This window comes from Fringilla coelebs (assembly GCF_963513975.1).
Source record: "Fringilla coelebs genome assembly, chromosome: 21".
In the NCBI taxonomy this organism is placed as follows: domain Eukaryota; kingdom Metazoa; phylum Chordata; class Aves; order Passeriformes; family Fringillidae; genus Fringilla; species Fringilla coelebs.
In genome coordinates, this window is record NC_140047.1 from 2,655,100 (window position 1) to 2,675,092 (window position 19,993).

General features: G+C 47.9%; 1 protein-coding gene across 2 annotated transcripts in view; it reads left to right on the forward strand.

The window, feature by feature from the left end:
• The window catches only part of PNPLA7 (patatin like domain 7, lysophospholipase), a 131,332-nt gene that overhangs the window by 69,942 nt on the left and 41,397 nt on the right, over positions 1-19,993 (forward strand). For both annotated transcript variants that reach the window (XM_084219657.1, XM_084219658.1), the window contains exons 22-26: positions 1,354-1,503; positions 11,623-11,686; positions 12,154-12,322; positions 13,403-13,585; positions 14,827-14,945. In XM_084219657.1, the coding sequence (XP_084075783.1) occupies positions 1,354-1,503; positions 11,623-11,686; positions 12,154-12,322; positions 13,403-13,585; positions 14,827-14,945 (685 nt within the window). The remainder of the gene's footprint in view (positions 1-1,353; positions 1,504-11,622; positions 11,687-12,153; positions 12,323-13,402; positions 13,586-14,826; positions 14,946-19,993) is intronic.

Genomic DNA, 19,993 nt, shown 5'->3' on the forward strand with positions numbered 1-19,993 from the left:
TCTGTGCCTGCTGAAATGCTTCTGTGGCCCAGGGCAGAGGCTGCACTGCCTGAGAAACAGAGCAGAATGGGGGAAACAGAATATGGGAGGAAAATCAGTGAGAGTAACAGGAGTCCCATCAGAGAATCACCATTGAAGTTCTGAGGAGGGAAGGGCCTGTGGAGTTGAAGGGGTTGAGCTGTGATGGGGAACCTGTTTAAACCCACAGATATCTTCTTGAAGATCACCAGAAGGTTGGGGAAAACTATTTAATGTTCTGTGCAGAGCTGTTTTAGAAGATTTGAAATGAATAACTCAATTGCTGAATATATTTAAAAAAAAAAATTATCTGATATTTCTTTGTGTCCTGCAGTGGTCTGTCACTCTGGCATTGAGCCTTTGAATGGGTTTGCACAGGGGATATCAAGTATTTCCACATGCTCAGCTCAAGAATTCATCTTGATGGTACATCTTAGGCCTTTGCTGGGTGAAGCGAGATAAGCAGGATGTGAAATCCCAACTTAAATTCAAAATTTTTTTGTGTTCTCAGAGCTGAGTTGACAGGCATTAGAAGCAGAGTGAGATTTTCTGAGAAGGCTCAGCTGAAGAGAAAAAAGGGTATCAGAACAAGAACAGTTTGTAGAACATTGACCTTTACCAGCTCTAAGCTGTCTGGGAAGATCTTGATCTTCCTCACATGCATTGCAGATTTCTCTCAAAAACTGCTTTTCCTCTGCCCTTATTCACCAAATTATATTAAAGAGAGTTCCAAGGTACTTTGCAGCTACTTCAGAGGTTCCATATTGTAATACTCCTAAGCCCATATCTGTAAAGCTCTGCATCTTGCAGAGAAGGGAAAACAGGTTGAGATGCACATTTTCTATAGGAGCTTTGTTGAAAACAGCTATTTCCTTCCTTGCTTAGGACACCATAATAAAAGGATTGTTAAGTTTTGGAAAATTTTGGAATATTTTAATACTGACAGCAGGTTTGGAGGTTTTGTTAGTTAAGCTAATTCCTCTTGTGGAATCAGTTCCAAAATTGTGGTGAAGGGATTTTAAGTGCCTTTTTATCTTCGTCTTCCTGGGTCAGGTAGATCCACGTTTCATTTAACATATTCCTGGCATATTTTTAAATTGCCTGACTTCAACCCACACATGCTGTACCAGCAACCAAAAACGATGGAAACTGATCTCCATCCTCTTAAAATGAAATATGTGGGAACTCTGCTCTCACATGCTGTGGAGGTTTGTGCTCCATTTCTCTGACATTGAGCAGCTTGGTGACACAGTGACACTTTCCCTCCTGCCTGCAGGTGACATTCCATGTTTTGCAGCCTGGCTGACTGATGGCAGGTGTTTTCTCTGTGAACAGGTCATCCTCTGGGACTGCACAGCTCCAGCAGCAAGTGGGATGCAGGGAATCCTGCCAGCAACCTGTCCACGGTGGCCATCATGCCGGTGTCCGAGGAGGTGCCGCTGACAGCCTTCACCCTGGAGCTGAAGCACGCCCTCAGTGCTGTGGGTGAGTGTTCCACGGTGGCATCACAGCAAACAAACCCTGCTGGCCACTTCAGAGTGCCATGGGGGTCACAGGGGCACAGGAAGAAGCCAGTGGTGCATGAGCTCTTTAGCTTCTGAAGTCGGAATTTCTGTGCAGGTTATGGTGGAGACTTGTTACAGTGAGAGCTGCTGGCACCTGTCACAGGGGGGTCCATGCTGTGTTAGGGGTTAGCAGTACCTGGGGATGGTCACAGGGCTGGGGAGGAGGTTTTGGAGAGAATCCTGTGGCTTTATAACAAAGGAGGGAGAGGGAATTTTTATATGGCCAGGTCCCCACAGGACGGTGGGGAATGGTTATAAACTCAGGGCAGGATTAGGTCAGGTTAGGGAGAAATTCTTGTGAGGGTGGGGAAGCCCTGGCACAGGTTGCCCAGAGAAGCTGGGACTGCCCCATCCCTGGAAGTGTCCAAGGCCAGGCTGGAACATCCTGGGACAGTGGAAGGTGTCCATGGACAGGTGATCTTTAAAGTCATTTCCAGCCCAAACCATTCTGTGATTCTGCAGCAGTCAGGATCAGCCTTTTCCATGCTTCTTGCTTCTCTCTTCCCATCCTTAATTTGCATTTAATTGTAGTGGAAAACTTTTGTCTTAATGACTTGGAAATACTCACCAGGCTCTCTGCCCTTGTCTTGGCTGCCTCAGCTGCCCACAGTCACTCCAGGAGACACATCCCACAGCAGGGCAATGTTCCCATGGCTCCTGAGGGTCTGATTCTGTCCAGCTCATGGGTGAGAGGGTTCCAGGCCTCCTCAGCTGAAAAGCTTCGTCCAAAGGGTTTCTTAGCAGTTTTCTTGCATTGTGGTTGTACATGAGTGGTAAGGATAAGACTTGGTGGAAGAGGCTCATGGAGGAGATCCAGATTGGCACTGGAAATCCGAAGTTTAGTCTGAAATCATTGTCCCATTTGTTGCCAGCTTGTTTGTCTGTCTCATGCCCACAAAACCATGTGTTCAGCCCATGGCTGAGTCATTAATTGCTTTATCCATGGGTGAAGTTGCTTATGCACGTTCCAGTTCCTCACAAAACTCATGTATTTAATTCAGAATTCATTTTGTGTTCATTAGTGGTGTTTGACATTTCCTGAACATCCTCTTTTCATCCTCAAATGCTATTACAGATCTCTTGAGTGAATCTCCTGTAGTCCTTTGAGAAATTATTAGTCTGCTCTCTCATGGCTTATTTAAAAGTACAGGTTATGTGGTGCTTGAGGTGGAACCACTTACATTTATTGGTAATTTTCTTTCTGACTTGTAGTGTCTGGAGCTGACACTCCTGTTTGTGCTTAAAAATCTTCTGGGTGAACAGGCAGAGGAAGAAGCCAGCGGTGCATGAGCTCTTTAACCTTCTGAAGTCTGAATTTATGTGCAACTTATGGTGGAGACTTGTTACAGTGAGAACTAATTTGTGGGTGTTTGAAGATTCCTCTTATTTTGGAGATGGCAGAAAAATGTTACATCCATAATGGAGCTGTATTGCTAATGGGGACTCCTTAGGGATCACTGCCAGCTTGTTTTGATGTGTGACAACACTAAGAGCTTGTAAATAAAACAAACAGAAACTTAAGTAGGTAGATGGACTGTTCAGAATAAAAATACCCCTTTGGGCTGAAAGCAGCAGAGAGGTGCCCAAGGGGGGTTTGGGGGTCACTCGGCCTTTCCTCCTTCACCCTGTTCCCTCCCTCCCCTGCGCTGTGCCGCGCTTGGCAGCTCGAGATGGTTCTGCACACCCTTGGCACCTGAAGTTGTTGCCAAAAGGGAGCAGACGGCTGCAGTGGGAAGAGGAAAGTGTTGTGGGCAAACACGGGAGCCATCTGGTCCCAAACACCGCTGGCACGGGAGCGCCCGGGCCTCGCACCGGGCCTCGCACCCGGCCCGGAGCGCCCTCAGGCCTGCAGAGCCTCTGGGGGCTGGCCCGGCCTGGGACAGCCTGCAGGTTTGCTTGCTTTATTTAGCAATAGAAACAATGTTTTCTTTTTTACCTCCTTTTTTTTTTTTTTTTTTTTTTAACTTGTAGCTTTTGTATTTCCTCGTCTGCCCTCTGGCTCGGGGTTTTTTGGGTGTTCCTCACAAAGCGCTGGGAGCCGCGTGCAGGCAGTGCTTGGCTTCTTGGCTTTCAGGGAAGGAGATGGGTTTTGGAATGATTTTTTTTTTCCTTCTGACTTCCTGCAGTGGAGTGAAATTTTGATTTGTTTTCAGGTTGTTTTCTTATTCCCGTGCACATTTGGCATAGGGGAGCTGTTGCCCAGAGCAGCTGTGGCTGCCCCTGGATCCCTGGCAGTGCCCAAGGCCGGGCAGGACAGGGCTGGGAGCAGCCTGGGACAGTGGGAGATGTCCCTGCCATGGCAGGGGTGGAATGGGATGAGTTTAAGGTCCTTTCCATCCCATGATTCCATGTGGAAAGGTTTGCACTGGGGCCTTGCAGAGCAGGTGCTGCCACCTGAGCCCTTCCCTGAGCTCCCAGCTGGGCTTACCTGGGCTTTGGGTGTGAGCTAGGATCAGACCTGCCCTGGCTTTATGGAAATCAGAGCTGTTAATGTGCTTTGCTTGACAAGGCTTAATTGAAAATCTTTTCTGATTCCAAACTCTCAGTTTGAAAAATTACTTTGAACATTTGCTGCTGTTCATGTTTTTTTGGGATTTATTTTTTTGTTGTTTTTTTTTCTTTTTTCCTTGAACCAACCTTTTTTCTAATTGTAAGTTAAATGGCAGCATCTGATTACAATATTTGACTTAACATTTAATCCATACTTAACATTTGATCTGTATAATTTCATTGCTCTGGGCTTCAAATCTGTTCCAGAGCAGTGGAGAGCAGCCTTAATATGTGGGGAGAACAGCTGGTTTTAGCTTTCTTCTGCAACTTAATATATTTATTACAGAAAATTCCTTCCCCTTCCTGTTAATATGAACTTAGCAGGATATTGCAGTGATGCTTTGAATTCCCCTGCTGCAGGTTGGAGAGGAGGATAGAAGGAATGAGGAGGATACAGGGAGGAACACTGAGACCATTGCAAGAATCACCAGCTGCTGCAGCTCTGGGAAGGAGCCTGGCCTTGGGATGCTGGCTGACCCCAGTCCTGCTGGGAATGCAGGTTATATCGTGTTATTGTAACACAATATAACACTTAAGAAGTGCTTTTCCTTTTCCTGGAATTGGCATGAGAAGGCTGTGGGCAGTGCTTGGAGTTGGAGCTGGTTGCAGGTGCATTTATTCAACAGGATTTTTGGGGCTTGTTTTGGTAATTTTTAGCTGCTTCTGCATTATTAAAGGAATATAAAAGTAATGGCAACTAGAAAATCTCAGTTTGATAGTGAATATTCACTGTCCACAAAAACCAAAAAATACTCAGAATCTTTCTTCCCCCAGAAAAAAAAAAAATCCACTTTTGCCTGAATGAGACATGACTAAGTGGTTTCATTGCTTAGTTCTTTTTTGTGGGTTTAATTAAATTTATTTTCAATTATTTTTTTTAAGTTTTGATTTGTAATGGGAGCAGCTCAGGTGAGCAGCCTCTTCTCCCTCAGGGGTGCATTCTGCACACAGGGAGCACCAGCATGTGGGACCACCTACAGCTTTCCCCAGACCATTTGTGCTGGTTCCTTTGACATTTGGTGTTTTGTGATTTATGATAATTCACATATTGTTTCCAGACAGTGGGATTGTGTCCTAATTAAATGCTAAGGGATGTTTGTGCTTCCAGGGAGCTTCCAATCACAGAAGGGTCCAGGTTGGAAGGGACCTTAAAACTCATCTCATTCTGCCCCTGCCATGGCAGGGACACCTCCCACTGTCCCAGCCTGGCCTTGGGCACTGCCAGGGATCCAGGGGCAGCCCCAGCTGCTCTTGGCACCCTGTGCCAGGGCCTCACACCCTCACAGGGAACAATTCCTCATTCCCAATATCCCATCCATCCCTGCCCTCTGGCAGTGGGAAGCCATTCCTTATTGTCCTGGCACTCCAGGCCCTTGGACAGTCTCTCTCCACCTTTCCTGTACTTCCAGCCCTGCAAAGCCACACCAAGGTCCCCCCAAAGCTTCTCCTCTGCAGGTGAACAATCCCAGCTGTGCCAGCCTCTCCTCCCAGCAGAGCTGCTCCATCCCTCTGATCCCCCTGGAGCCTCCTCTGGATCTCTGCAGCAGCTCCAGCTCCTCCCTGTGCTGGGCCAGGGCTGGGGCAGCTCTGCTGCTGGCACAAGCTGTGGCATGAAAGGTTTATTTGGACCTGGCAGCAGCAGCTGGGCCTGCCTTCACCTTGAGACAGAGATAGAATGAAAAATGCTCTGGGCTCTGTGGGCTCAGCAGGTCCTGCAGGGCACAGTGACCCCCAGGTCCTGTGAGGCTCAGTGACCCCCCAGGTCCTGCAGGGCACAGTGACCCCCAGGTCCTGCAGGGCACAGTGACCCCCAGGTCCTGCAGGGCACAGTGACCCCCAGGTCCTGTGAGGCTCAGTGACCCCCCAGGGTCCTGCAGGGCACAGTGACCCCCCCAGGTCCTGTAGGGCACAGTGACCCCCAGGTCGTGAGGGGCACAGTGACCCCCAGGTCCTGCAGGGCTCAGTGACCCCCAGGTCCTGCAGGGCACAGTGACCCCCAGGTCCTGCAGGGCTCAGTGACCCTGCTGTCCCCTGGCTCCAGTGTGCCAGCCCTTCCTCTGCATCTGGGGCTTTGGGTCTCCAAGAAAGGAGGCTGTGCAATATCCAACTTGCAGAAAGCAGGAGCAGAATTTTCCAGCTCTGGAGTGCCAGGAAGGGGGGCAGGTTTTGCTGCTGTGCAATTCATCATGCTTATGAATTCCGGTCAGTGTTTATGATGTCTATTTTTATTATTAATTCTTTTCCTCTCAGTTTTGGTAGAGCTGAGAGCATCTTTTGATAAGAAGTTCTTCTGCAGTATTCAGATTTTTCAAAAGTATTTGCCTATTTTTTTTGTTCCTTTCCAGAGACCAGCTAAAATACACCACATGGCTGTGCAAATTCTGGTTCTATGTGGGAGCCCTCTGATCTCATAGAATTTCAAACTGAAGTAGGGAGGGATTCAAATCCAACATATGTGTCTCTCTCATTCCTTTCTGCCCTTTAAATCTTCCTTCTTTTCAGTTCTAAAAATGTATAATGTATTGGACAGCTCACTGAAAAATCTTTGCTAATAATTTATTGGAGTTTTTAATTACAGTTCTGCCTGTCTTTACACACAGATTAGATTTAAATGTGAAATGTTCACTGTGGTGCCTGAACCTTGGCACCACTTAGTATTTTTTTGCTGGACAAGATCCTCTGACATCCAGCTCATTTATCAGTTATGTGACTTAGCCACATAATTTTGAAGACTTTTATTAGGCCAAAAGTAAATTTTCTTTTAATGGAGTCCAAGCAAGTAAATTTGCTCTGCTGAAATTTTTCCACAGTGTCTATTGTACTGGCCTTGTCTTCTGATGTGGGTGTGTTTTTCAGGTGAGGTTGATTTGAAACCATTTCTGAGCCTCAGAAATCACACTCTGCCCTCTGGGCCACTCATTTCTCAAGGCAATTCTCGGACCATGTTTCATCAGACTTAGAACTAGAACACCTGAACTCCTGCTTCTGCATACCTTGGTGTTTTGTGGAAAAAAATGACCAAAGTGAGTCTGTTGCTCACTGGCAAGAAAGGAAGGTTTTATGTCTTGTGTGATGTTTTTTTCCCCCCTCTCTGGGGCAGGAGGTTGGAAGCTTTGCTGCAGCCCTTCTCTTCAGTGCCCTTGTTTGTTAGCAGAGAAAATGAACCAGACCTCTGGCATCTGCCAGCTTTTCCTTCTCTTCCCTCCTGTTTCATGGAATTCTTAGTTTTGCACTGAAAAACAGATGGCCCTGGAGTACAGCTTTAGATGCTCCAGGAGGTTTTCCCAGAAACCACAATCCCTGGGCCTGGGGTGAGGCCACTGCCTGCAGTTCTCTCACCTGAAGCACAGAAAACCTGGGCTTCAGGATTCCTGTGAGCTCTTGGCTGACAGAAAAATCCCCCAGGCTACTGAAAGTCACCACCTCAGGCTTGAGAAATCCAAGAGGCTGAGAAAGCTGTGGATAGCTGGAGGCTCAGGGAATGGCACTCAGATTTTCTTGCTCTGATACTCCTCCCCAGCAATCTGCTGCTGGCTGCTGTCAGAGACACACACAGGGCTTGGAGGAATATTTCATGTTACCTCACATCACCTCTCCTGTTCTTCACTTTGAGCTGTTCTGATCCCATTAATAGAACACTGAGGGGTGCAGGGATGTGTCCCTGATGCCAGCTCCAGCTGGAAGCTGCCCATGAGGCTGGTGCCAGATTTGGAGAGGAGGTGCTTAGAGGTGTGTGACTGTGACAAAGGCCTTTAAGGATGCACTGACACGTTGGGCTGGTCACTCCTGCCTGCAGGCGTGGCTGTTCGAGGGCTGTGGATTTGAATCATCACAGAATCATGGAATGGTTTAGGTTGGAAGGGACCTTAAAGCCCATCTCACCCCACCTGCTGCCGTGGGCAGGGACACCTTCCACTATCCCAGCTTGTTCCAAGCCCTGTCCAACCTGGCCTTGAACCTCCAGGATGGGAATGATATTTTTTCATTACTTGGTTGCTTGCAGCAGTTCAGTTGAGATAACACTTTTTGTTGGTTCTGTTTTCTGAGCTCACATATGTTGGTGTTCTTGGTCGCATTAATGGAGGGGTTTTAATGGCTGATTAATTGGGAGCCTGCTAGAAACTGGGAGTGCAGAGCAGATGGTTGGTATTTCTGAGACAAAACAAGTTGGTTCTGTTGGAAGCATCACTGTGTTCCGTGCTGGGGATGAGTGAAGGTCTGGGAATCTTTGTCCCGTGTCCCTGGCACGTGGAGGGATGGGGTGCTGGGCAGGCTCCTCCTGAGTTGGCACAGCCAGGGTCTGTCTGGGCACCCTTGTTTGTGTCCTGTTCTGTGAACTGCTGCTTTCCCACATCAGAAGTGAGGTCTGGGTATGATTTTTAAGTCTCTCCAAAGCTTGTTCTGATGTTGTCCACAGCCAAGGTGCCTCTGGCTGAAGGAGCACAAAGATCCACTCTGCAAACTCTGCCTCTCCCCTTGGATGAAAGCTGTTCTGGCTGCAGGTCACTGGCTTTGATGGTGTCCCCAGGTTTAATGGTATCCCTCTGGAGGCTGGACCCCAGAGCATCAGTGGGAGCTGATGCTGCTGGATCTCAGTGCCCGGGGCAGGGGAGTAACAGGCAGAGGTGCCCAAGCTGTTCCCTTGGGGTTGGCTCTCTTATTTAGCATTTTTATTGCATTCCTCAGCTCACTTGGCATTCCAGGCTGTTTGTCTTTGCCTGCTAAACTTCCACCACTGCCAGAAAGCTTTGTAAGCCACATGTCCTGGAATACAATTTTAATCCACCTGTCTTTTCTGTTTAACTGAGAACTCTGACACGTTAATGAACATTGATGATCACTCTGCTGAATGCTTGCAGATTGCCCTGCACTCTGTCCCTTGCAGTTCTGTCCTGTGCAGTGCCATCAGTATTCCCTCTGGGAGACCTCTCTTATCCCCTTGTGCCATTTCGAAGCTATACCAACGCTGACACCAGGTGAACAGTGAGTTAGATGAAAGAATCTGCCAGTGTTAAAGATGTGGTGATTACCCCCTCCCCCAGCACTGGGGCTGTTCCCTGCTGTGGGTTGGCTCCAGGAGCTGCAGAGGGAGGAAGGAAGGGCAGGCTAAGCCCAGATGTGCTCTGGGAGTGCTGCTCATTCCCTCTGCTTGGGACTTGTTGCTTTCATGGGAACCAGCTTCCAGAACTTTTATTGGAGGAGAGGGAAGTCAGATTCTATTTTTGAGTCATCTTCCTCTCTCTGCTTTCTCACCAGCTTTATCTTTTGGTCTCTGCTTGTGGGATATTTTTGTCCATTTCTGTTTGCTCTTCATTGATAATCAGTATAGCAAAGAGCAAATGTTATTTGGGTATTGGAAAGTACAAGATGGAAAATGGCACCTGGGAACTTCTACGAGTCTAAGAGTAAAGTCAATTAAATCAGAGTGAAGCCTTTGCAGCACGACTTGAGCACTGAGGGGGAGTGTCTTGGTTTGAAAAGCCAGGTGTCTGCTAAGGAAGGCAGGAGCCTCCCCTGAAATGGAAAATACAAACCCCCTCCCTCAGAATTGTTATAATTTTGAAATTAAGGGGCTCTCAGGCAAAGATATGGGAATAGGAATAACAGTTCTTTACTAGGGAAATTTAAATAAAAATGCAGTAATACAAAACAACAAAAAAAAATCCACTGCCAGAGTCAGAGGCTGCCCTGTCTCCTGTGTGTCAGGGTGGGGGCACAGCCCCATCCCATGGGGGCTCAGCCCTCCTGCAGTGCCAGCTGTGGCTCTGCTGCAGCAGGATCCTGCACAAGGGGGGAGTTTTCCTCTGCAGCTCCAGGGCTGCTGGAGATGGGCCTGCTCTCCCTCTGGGAATGCAGGGCAGGAGAAAGCTGCTCCTCTGGGAATGCAGTGGGCAAAGGCTGCTGTGCTGTTCCAGGGCAGATTGTATCCAGGTAGGAATGCTTGGCTCCTGCCCTGGGCAGAGCATCTCCCCATGGGATGATGGAATTTGATCAGCCCTGCAGGGACACTCCCTGGCCATGGACAGCAGAGATCTGCTGGAGGGAGGATTGGCTGTGGGAGAGATAAAGCAAACTGCCCACTGAGCAGAGGATGCCCCACCTTTAACAGATGGTGATGGAGTACACACCCCCAGCCACATCTTGCATTTGTAACCCAGGACAGGGAAGATGAGTTGGCCCTGAAGGTCAGGATGGCCAATTCCAGATCTGTACCTGGGGGTTTTGCTTTTCAAACACAGAGGTGTGAATTTGTGACCTTGTCCCATTTTGATTGTTCACAATTCCTTGATTTTTACTGAACGCATTATAACCTTGCCTTGAGACTCCTCACATAGTGAAGTGTTTTGTTATTTAGTACATAAATTTCAGTTCTGTTGTTAATGAAACAGTGAGGGATTGCACAATGAAAACCTGTGTTAAAAGTGACTGCTCTGTCATGTTTTGTAAATGTGAATTTCTCTCTCTGTAAGAGACAGGTAATATTTTCTCTAGGTGTGCAGTTATTCCCTTAAGTTTTCTTTTCTTTGCATTTTTTAAATTCAGCTGCAGTCACCCTGCGACTTCTACCACATATGGCACAAGTTGCTGTTGCACTAGAATTGCTAATAAGAAAATAAAACTAAAGTGCCTGCAAAAAGCTTTATGTGCACCAAAATTCAGCTCAGATCTAAGGTTGTTGCCAGATGTGTCTGTGTCTCTAGTGGAGTCTGACTGTGCCCTTCAGATTTGGGAATCTTTTTGGGGTTCCTTTTGGTATGTTGAATAAGGAGTAGTAATGCTGCAGTGAGCTTGAGGATTCACTTGGGGAATTGGTTCAATGCAGGATGAACAAGTTCTCTGTTTTGGAAGGTGGGGGGAACAGCTTTTTTCTTTGGAAGCAGGATCCTGGCCTTCCTGTGGCTGTAAAGGTCTGTGCTCTTCTGAATGCTGAGGTGGTGAAGATGCAGCTGCAATAGGAGCTGTCACCAGAGCCAGGCTGGACAGGGCTTGGAGCAGCCTGGTCCTCAGGAAGGTGTCCTGGCCATGGAATGGGATGAGCTTTAAGGTCCCTTCCAACTCAAACCATTCCCTGGTTCTGTGATCCTCTGTGACCCTGAGGAATGGGATAACAGGGCTTGCAGGTTCTGACTAGTGCAGTGTCAGAGCTCTGGGAATAGGGAGAACTGAAAGATGTATTCCTAGAAAAGTGTGAAAATTTTTGTGAAGACTTTGTGCCAGCTCTGATCAATGCACTGATCCATCACTACCTTCAAAGCAAACTTTTGGAATTGAGGTCTTGGAATCAGAGAATGGTTTGGGTTGGAAGGGACCTTAAAATGCCCATCCTGCCATGGGCAGGGACACCTTCCACTATGCCAGGTTGCTCCAAGCCCTGTCCAGCCTGGTCTTGGACACTTCCAGGGATGGGGCAGCCACAGCTTCTCTGGGCAGTTTTCTCCAGCAGCTCAAATTGAGGTGAAATTCACAGGTGAATTTCCTTGTCCCCCAGGTCCTGCCCTGCTTCTCACCAGTGACAACATCAAACAGCGCTTGGGCTCTGCTGCTCTCGACAGGTACCTGCCCTCATCACTGCTCAGGGAAATGCAGAGACACTGGGCCTTTCTTATAAATGCACAGAGTTTGGGAACAAAATCCTGTCTTCTGACATACACTGGGCCTTCTGCTCCTGGTGTTGGAGAAAATAATGTTTCAGGACTATTTGTGCAGGTGTGGGTGGGGTTTTCCCACAGTTACTTTCTCGCTTGAGAAATTGGAAAAGCTGAATTTCTTGAATTTCTCTGAGTGTGTTCCTGCTTAGGGATGCTGTGGATGCATTACTGAAGTGGGGCATCACTTTATCCTCCTGCCTTGGTATTTGTCTAATGGTGTAAATCCTGGACAAACAGAGCTAGCTGGAGCTGGGAGCAGCTCCTGGCTGAGCAGGAAATGCCACTCTCTCCCTGTGTAAGATTGCCTCTCTTCTCTTGGGAGCTGTGATGTAACACCAGTTGAATTCTCTATTTTCTTTGTCTGTCCCCAGCATCCACGAGTACAGACTGACCAGCTGGTTGGGCCAGCAGGAGGACATCCACAGGATTGTGCTGTACCAGGCTGACAGCACCCTGACCCCCTGGACCCAGCGCTGCATCCGCCAGGCCGACTGCATCCTCATCGTGGGGCTGGGAGACCAGGAGCCCACTGTGGGAGAGGTGTGCAAGCTGCTCCTTCCTCTCCTGGCACTAGGAACAGCTCAGCTCAAAGCAGCTTACTTCACACTCGTGTATTTTCCTGGGTTTAACACCCAGTGAGGCATAAATAATGAAATATTCCTGAGAAATGCCTGTTAGGAGTAGCAAAAGAATTGCATGAGAATCCTCTGAGATGGCAAGTTTTATGTAGGAGTCCTTCCAGCAGAGTTCTTTTCCTCAAAAGAGTCATTTTGGCCAATGGTAAATCAAAAATTGCTTTGAAGCTTTGTGTTTCTGCCCAGAATTTCTTTGGGCTTCCACACCGAGGGAGAAATTCTTTTCTGCCTGGGTGAAATTCATGGTGTGTGCTTAGGAAAAAGTAGATCTAAATCGTATTGTATGAATTATTTATTATATTTTATTACAGATCTTAAGCTGTAATTTTTTCCCCTTTACTATCTATTTTTATGATTTTATATTTTATTACCAAAGTCTTCTGACCAGGCAAAAATTCTTCAAGAAATTTTAAAAAGGGATCACAGGTGGGGTTTTTTAGGATAGCAAAGTACCGAGTCTGACCTGCAAAGAGCCTGGGCTGGTCCCACGTGCAGCTTTCGTGTGTGTCCCGTTGTGTGGGCTCTTTCTGCATGGATGTGGGAGGCAGGAAGCACAGGCAGAACAAGCTGCCAGCAGTTGCCTAAAACAACAACAAAAAAATCAAAATCAGAAATGCAAGGAGGAAAAAAAGTGGACTGATGGGAAGGGAAAGAAAAAAACACAGAGTATTTGCGGGCTTGAGTCTAACTCGGGCAGCATCTCCCATTGCAGGAGCAGCTCCTGCCTGTGCTGTGCTTTTAATGGCCTGCTTTAAGTCAAAAACATCTAGGTTTGAATCCTTGGCTGACTTTAGGCCTCTGTGTGCTGTGTAAGCCCAGAGTTAGCAGTGTTGTTGTGTAAATCAGTCGTGTTTGGGGGCTGGGACTGTGCAGAGTAGGATTCAGGTGGGAATAGGGGTGTGGGGTGTGTGTGGATGTATTTCACCCTGAGACTGGAGCAGCCAGGACTCACTGTCCTTTCCTTGGGTGTCCATGGCCGCTGTAGCTGGAGAGGATGCTGGAGAACACGGCAGTGAGAGCCCAGAAGCAGCTGGTCCTGCTGCACAAGGAGGACGGGCCCCTCCCGTCCCGCACTGTGGAGTGGCTCAACATGAGGAGCTGGTGTTCTGCTCACCTCCACATCCACTGCCCACGCAGAGTCTTCTCCAAAAGGAGCCTGCCCAAGCTGGTAAGACATTCCTGCTTTGATGGCTGGTCCCTTGCTGTCTCTCACTTGATCTGTAATTTGTCTGTCAAAGGGGATCTGGGGTAATGATAGTCCACCATATTCTTACACACACAGATTTAACAATGCACTCTGCAGGTCCTCTGAATTTTGCAAAGCCCAATCAAGGTAATCTTCAAAGGTAAATATGTAATTACAAAATCTTGGCCTGCTATAGTCAGCAGTCTTGCTCTGTCTCTCATTATAATTTGGGCTATCATCTCCATAATTGTAAAAACTGGTTTTGGAGACCTGTAAGGAAGAAAAACCCATTCTGTTATTAACAAAGGATATTTCTCAGAGGAGTCCAACTGAAATATAAGACCACACTCTTTAAATCTGTTTGGCCTCAATTGGATTTAGGGAACAGGGATAAGGGGATCAGGTTTTCTTTATAGATGCAGACTTAGCTTTTTGATATCTTGAAAGAGTAATCACTGTCTCAGAGTCCCAATGAAAGGTGTGTACAGGCCATAGGAGAGTCCTTTTTGTTGGGAACATCCCTGTGCTTCCCAAAGCTGTGCTAAACGTGAGGCAGAGGCATTCTGGGGTGCTTCCCAAGAACTTTAAATCCTTGTCAAGGAAGAGAAGGAGCTCTAAAAGAAATTCTGTAGTACCCTTCTATAGCATCTGTAGAAGACTCAGAGAAGCCAGTGGCCACTAGAACTGTTTGGGTGGTTCACAACCCTCTGTTCCTTTGAAGAAAAGCTGTAACAGAATCACTTATGGCTTCAGGCTGGAAAGGATCACTGGAGCTCCTCCAGTCCCACCTCCCTGCTCAACAGGGTCCCTGGAGCAGCCACTGGGATTGTGTCCAGACAGGCTTGGAGAATCTCTACTGAGGGAGATCTCAGAGCCCCTCTGGTCTCTGTCCTGTGCTCAGTCACTGCACAGGAGAGAAATTCTTCCTCCTGTCCAGGTGGAACTCCTGGGCATCACCTCCTGCCTGTTCCTCTGGTGCCATTGCTGGGCCCCACAGAGCAGAGCCTGGTCCCTGCCCTGAGCCCTCCCTGCACACAGGGACACACAGGGGTGAGGTCCCCACTCAGCCTTGTCTTCTCCATGCTGAGCAGCCCCAGCTCCCCCAGCATTTCCTCACAAGAGAGAAGCTCCAATCTCCTCATCTTTACAGCCTCTTTTAGCAGGCTGCTGCTGGCTGCCTCTGTCCTGGCCGTGCAGTGACTGTGCCTGGCTCTCCTCTGCAGGTGGAGATGTATGAACGTGTGTTCCAGAAGGCTCCAGACCGTCACTCCGACTTCTCCCGCCTGGCCCGGGTCCTGACGGGCAACGCCATCGCGCTGGTGCTGGGCGGCGGAGGGGCCAGGTAGGGCATTGTCCTGGGCAGCCTGGCTGGGCTGCAGGGGCTCTGGGCAGCCTGGCTGGGCTCCACGAGGCTCTGGGCAGCCTGGCTGGGCTCCACGAGGCTCTGGGCAGCCTGGCTGGGCTGCACGGGGCTCTGGGCAGCCTGGCTGGGCTCCAGGGGCTCTGGGCAGCCTGGCTGGGCTGCACAGGGCTCTGGGCGTCCTGGTTGGGCTCCAGGGGCTCTGGGCATCCTGGCTGGGCTGCACAGGGCTCTGGGCAGCCTGGCTGGGCAAGGAGACCCTGCCCATGGATGGGACAGGATGGGCTCTAAGGTCCCTCCCAACCCAAACCACTCTAGGATTCTGTGCTGGTGCATCCACCAGATCCGAGAGCTGTCCCTGGGCTGGGACAGATCCCTCAGAATAATAGATCCTGGGACACCAGCACTGCTCTGCAGGCAACATTTGGTGGGGGAGACACTGAGAAATTACACAAACTTAGCCTACTGTGGGGATTTGTGCAGAATTTCTGCAGAAGGAACATGAGTGTTTGTGACCTCTTGAGGCCTCTCATAATGGTTTAATACCAGGAGGTGACCAGGGCACGAAAGATGACGTTTCTTTCTGTTGGCCTACACTTTGGATTTTTTTTCCCTTATGTATTCTTATATTGGGAAATGGCTCACAGTATTTCAAAGCTCTTCAAAGTTTGAGCAGTAAGAGGAATTATGTCCTCTAATGGAGAATGTTCTTGTCTTTATAATCCTTCAAACCCCCAGGTACCCATACACTTTGACAGCCTTACCTTACAGGAAGGGTGTGTTTTTGCAGACACAAGGACAGGATGTGTGCTGAGCACTCTGTTAGAATTCCACCTGAAACCCCAGTGAGCTTTAGAAATAAATTACTGCTGGCATTTTTCTTTGGAATCCCTTTTTACTTGTAGAGTTTTCTGTTGAGACAGAATTGAGTCGCCCTTTGTCTCAAGCGAGTGCCGCCTTCATTGTCTCCATCACTGTGTTCTTGAAGCCCTGCTTTAAAAGAGTGCTTTGAAATACAGCTCTCAAAAAAATAAACCCCCTAATTTGCACGCAGTCTGTCTGTTTAAGTGCACAGAAATATCACATTTCTGTCGTTGGGCCAGCCTGTGCTTCAGGGGAGCCTTCGCTGCAGGAAAGGCTGGAGCTCCTTTGTGCCGGCTCCTCCTGAGCAGTCACTGGTGCTGAGACAGCCAGAGAGCAGAGCTGGTTCCTTGAGTGTCTCACAGGTGCCTTGATCCTGCTCCCTTTCACAGTCCCTCACCTGGGCTGGTTTCAGGATTTCATTTCTGAGACAAGCTCTGTCCTGTGGAGACACAAAGCAGAACAGCAGAGGGGAGCTTCTGTTTTATCTGAGTATCTCAGGAGGCTTCTCATCCACTGATAGCGAGCATTTGTGGTTTGTTATTTGTTCCTGGTTGATATCTCTGCCTCTACCAGAGCCTGTGTCATGCTAAATATGTGCACTCCTGTGCTGCTGGCAGCACATTTTGCTCCTTCTCTTCCTTCTTTAACATTGCTGTAATTTTTGCCAAACAATTTTTTTTGTTGTTTTTTTGTTTTTTTATTCTACTACTTAATTTGCAAGCTCCCACCTGCGGGTGTGCAGGATCCGAGGTAAGGAGGAGCAGGGTCACTGTCTTGGTCCTGTGTTGTCCCTCTCTGCAAAGCTGCTCTACTGCTGTGTTGGCTTTGGGGTCTCTGGATGCTCATTACCCATTCAGCAACGAGCCATGGGCCATTAGCCATCACTCTGCTCATTTCTGCATCCCTGAATGGGGAGGACTTGAAGAGGATTAAGGGCAGAGTGGATAAATGGAATATTTCTTCCTTCTCTGAAACACTTTCTATGCCACAGACTGAGATGCTTGTTCAGGGGTTCCAGGCTGGCACAGGGATGGTGTGAGCACTGTGTTTTCCCTGGAAAGGTACAGAGTGCTGTTCTAGTCATTAAATAATCATCTAAATTGTGGTTAGATAAAGATTTTTTGAAGTGAGAATGTAATTAACACTGAGGAAAGGACAAAATTGCTGTGAACCATGTAAAGGTTCAGAATTACTCTGAACCTCTGCCTTTGGAAGGGCAAAACAAATTCTTAGATTGCCCATTTCTGCTAACAAGGGAATTTCAAGAGATTAGATTAGGTACTTAAAATCATCCTGTGGTTAAAGCACAGTCAGACTAAGAATGTCTTTGTGGGTCTCTGCACAGACTGTTGATGGCCTTTGGATAATAATTACATGAATATCCTCCCACCTTGTTCTCAGAGCAGGAATCATGCAGGTCACACAGCCAGGGAGAGGTGACAGTGACAGGGGCTGGCTGGTGGCTATTTGTTCCAGGTATTGTGTTCTGTGACTCCAGTAATATCAATTATTTAGTTGTTATTTTGGGAATGTTTGTCTGGCTTCCCAGTGACAGCTGGATTGGGAGGTTTTAGCAAGAGCAGCTTCCCAGTAATTATCGTTGTGGTTTGTCATGACAAAAGGCTCATAGGAACTAAAGGTTTTCTTTCTCCTACGAGCATAAAAATAAAACAACTTGAAGTGATATGGTTCTAAAATTACAGTGTTTTGCTTTTGTTGAATGCTAACTTAATTTTAGTTAGAAACGTTGTGGAGTTTGAAGGAAGGAAAGGGGATTTGGGTTTAGCAAAATAATACCTCTGAGGTGTAGTTGCAAGAATAATGACACATCAAGCCCTGCAACAAAGGCATAAACCTTCCATAAATAATTGTCCTGACCTTTAGCCCTCCCACATACAGCCCACCCCTTCTTTGGTTTGTCTCCCTTCTATGGTTGTCTCAGCAAAGATGTTTGAAAACTAAATTTCTAGGGACTAAATAATTATTACAGAACTATCTGGGAATCCTTAAGGCTTTGGGAGAAGAATGGGTTGAGCTGGTGAGAATCACAGAGTATCCTGAGCTGGAAGGGTCCTGTCCCCACTCCTGTCCCTGCACAGGCACCCCAGCAATCCCACCCTGAGCATTTCAACCTCTCCTGAGGAGCTGCTGTCAAAGGATATTTATAGATATTTCATCAGGGCATCTTTTCATTTCTCTTTTTATTATTTAGTTTTCTCCTCAAACTTATTATCTCACCTCAGCACTTGATATGTCAAGTAGCTGGGGTTTTTTGCATGCATTTTTCTTGCTGACTCTGCAGATGTGGGCAGTTCATTTTGGGCAGGTGGCTTCTTTCAGCAGCTTGTCCTTTCTGCCTTTCCTTTGTTTCCAGCTCTGGCCCTCTGGAAAGGGAGGATAAAAGTAGGAGAAGCAAATTCTGCCCTTTTTGTTCTGGGATCTCTGTGTCTGATGGATGCTCCTGTTGTCTCCTGTGTCTGTCTGTGCTGCTGCAGCCTGTGCCACGAGCAGGGTGCTCACACTCCAGGCTCTTAGAGAAGGAAAACCAGGCAGCTGGTCACTCATGGGCTGCTGCTGAGCTCCTTAAAGCCTGGCTTTGTCTTCCTATTCAATGGCTTTACCCAGGGATGAAGAGGCTGGGAGAGTCCCTGAGAGGCAGATCTCAACTGTTCTGCTCTCAGGAGATCACATTTGCTCTCTGCACTCTGGGTTTGACTCTGGGATTGCAGGGAGAATAAACCATGGAGGATTTGCTGTGGCTGTGAGCTTTGGCTGCAGCTCCAGCTCACTCAGGCAACTTTTAGTAAAAACCTGCTTGTCAATCCTGCCTCCTGTCTCTGCCACCAGACACTGATCTGTTCTTCAGGAAGGCACAAGGAATTTGTTTGTCCTGTGTCTACCCTGGGCCAAAGCCCTGGCACAGGCAGGATGGCAGAGCTGCATGCAGTGCCTGGAAGGGATGCACAGGTCACACTGTCCTGTGCATGGGGGCAAGCAAGGAGCAGGTGGGACATGCTGGATGCTCACATGCATCTCCAGGAGCTTCTGTTTGGAGGCTGAGCCCAGTGTGGCAGCATTACTTGAGAGGGTTTTGCCCTTTCGTGTTCTGAGCAATCAGGGCAGAAAAGAAATGATGCAAAGCTCCCAACACACCATAAGGAAAAACTTGCAACAGATTTTGAGAACTTGAGAAGATCATGTTCCTTTTCTGACTGTTGGTGCTTTTAGCCTGCAAGTGTGGCTGGGAGGTGAGGAGCTCTTGCCTGGGAACAAACCCTGTGCTGCTTCCCCCGCTCCAGCCTGCTAAAAGAGGAATCAGGTTTGGGATTGATGGCCTGATCTACCCATGTAAAACACTTTGAGGCAAGTAAGTGCTGTGCTGGGAGATCTGATATTCCTCCTCAGGTTGTCTGGGGAGCTGCTGGCTGCCTTCAGCAGGCACAGGGCCGTGGTGCTGCTGCTCCATGGCTGGTGACACAGCATTTTAATTACACACCCAGCAATGGAGTGCTGGCCGAGCTGGCAGGATACAGAAGCTGAATCTGCAGTATGCTCATGTGTGGAGTCAGAAATGATTAATAAAGATACCAGTAGGTTTTGGGGGATGATCTGTTTTTCTGTTTGGTTTGTTACTCCAACACGAGAGGAACCTTAAAGCAAAACCCTTGTCATCCCATCTTGGTTGAGGGCAGCTGCTTCTTAATTCTGTCCTTTTCTCATGCTAATTGGTAACAGACAGGGTTTGGTGCTTACCCTGTTACTTAGATGCTCAATGCCTTCTCCTTAATTGGATTTTGCCATCTTAGCTCTGAGAAACTTTCACTTCTGCACTGCATGGTGCAGGTCTGGTGTTTGGCAAGAGGGTCACTGCAGGTAAAAGAAATTTCTGTCTTGTCTCCTGTGAAATTCTCATCAACTTCTTTTCCTGAGAGAAGTCAGGAAGTCACTGTTCTTTCCCTTGCTTGAATTCGTTAAGGAAAAATTGACAAGCTGACAGAATTAATGAACATTTGAATTCTCATCAGTGTTATGTGGTAATGTAACAGTGGTAATGACTGAGGAATGTGCTGCAAGGAAAGGAGGGTGGAAATAGCACCTCTGCCTTTTGTGTTTAGTTCTCTCAAGATCCAAGTGGCAGCATGGGAAGGTCTGTTTTCAGCACTGCT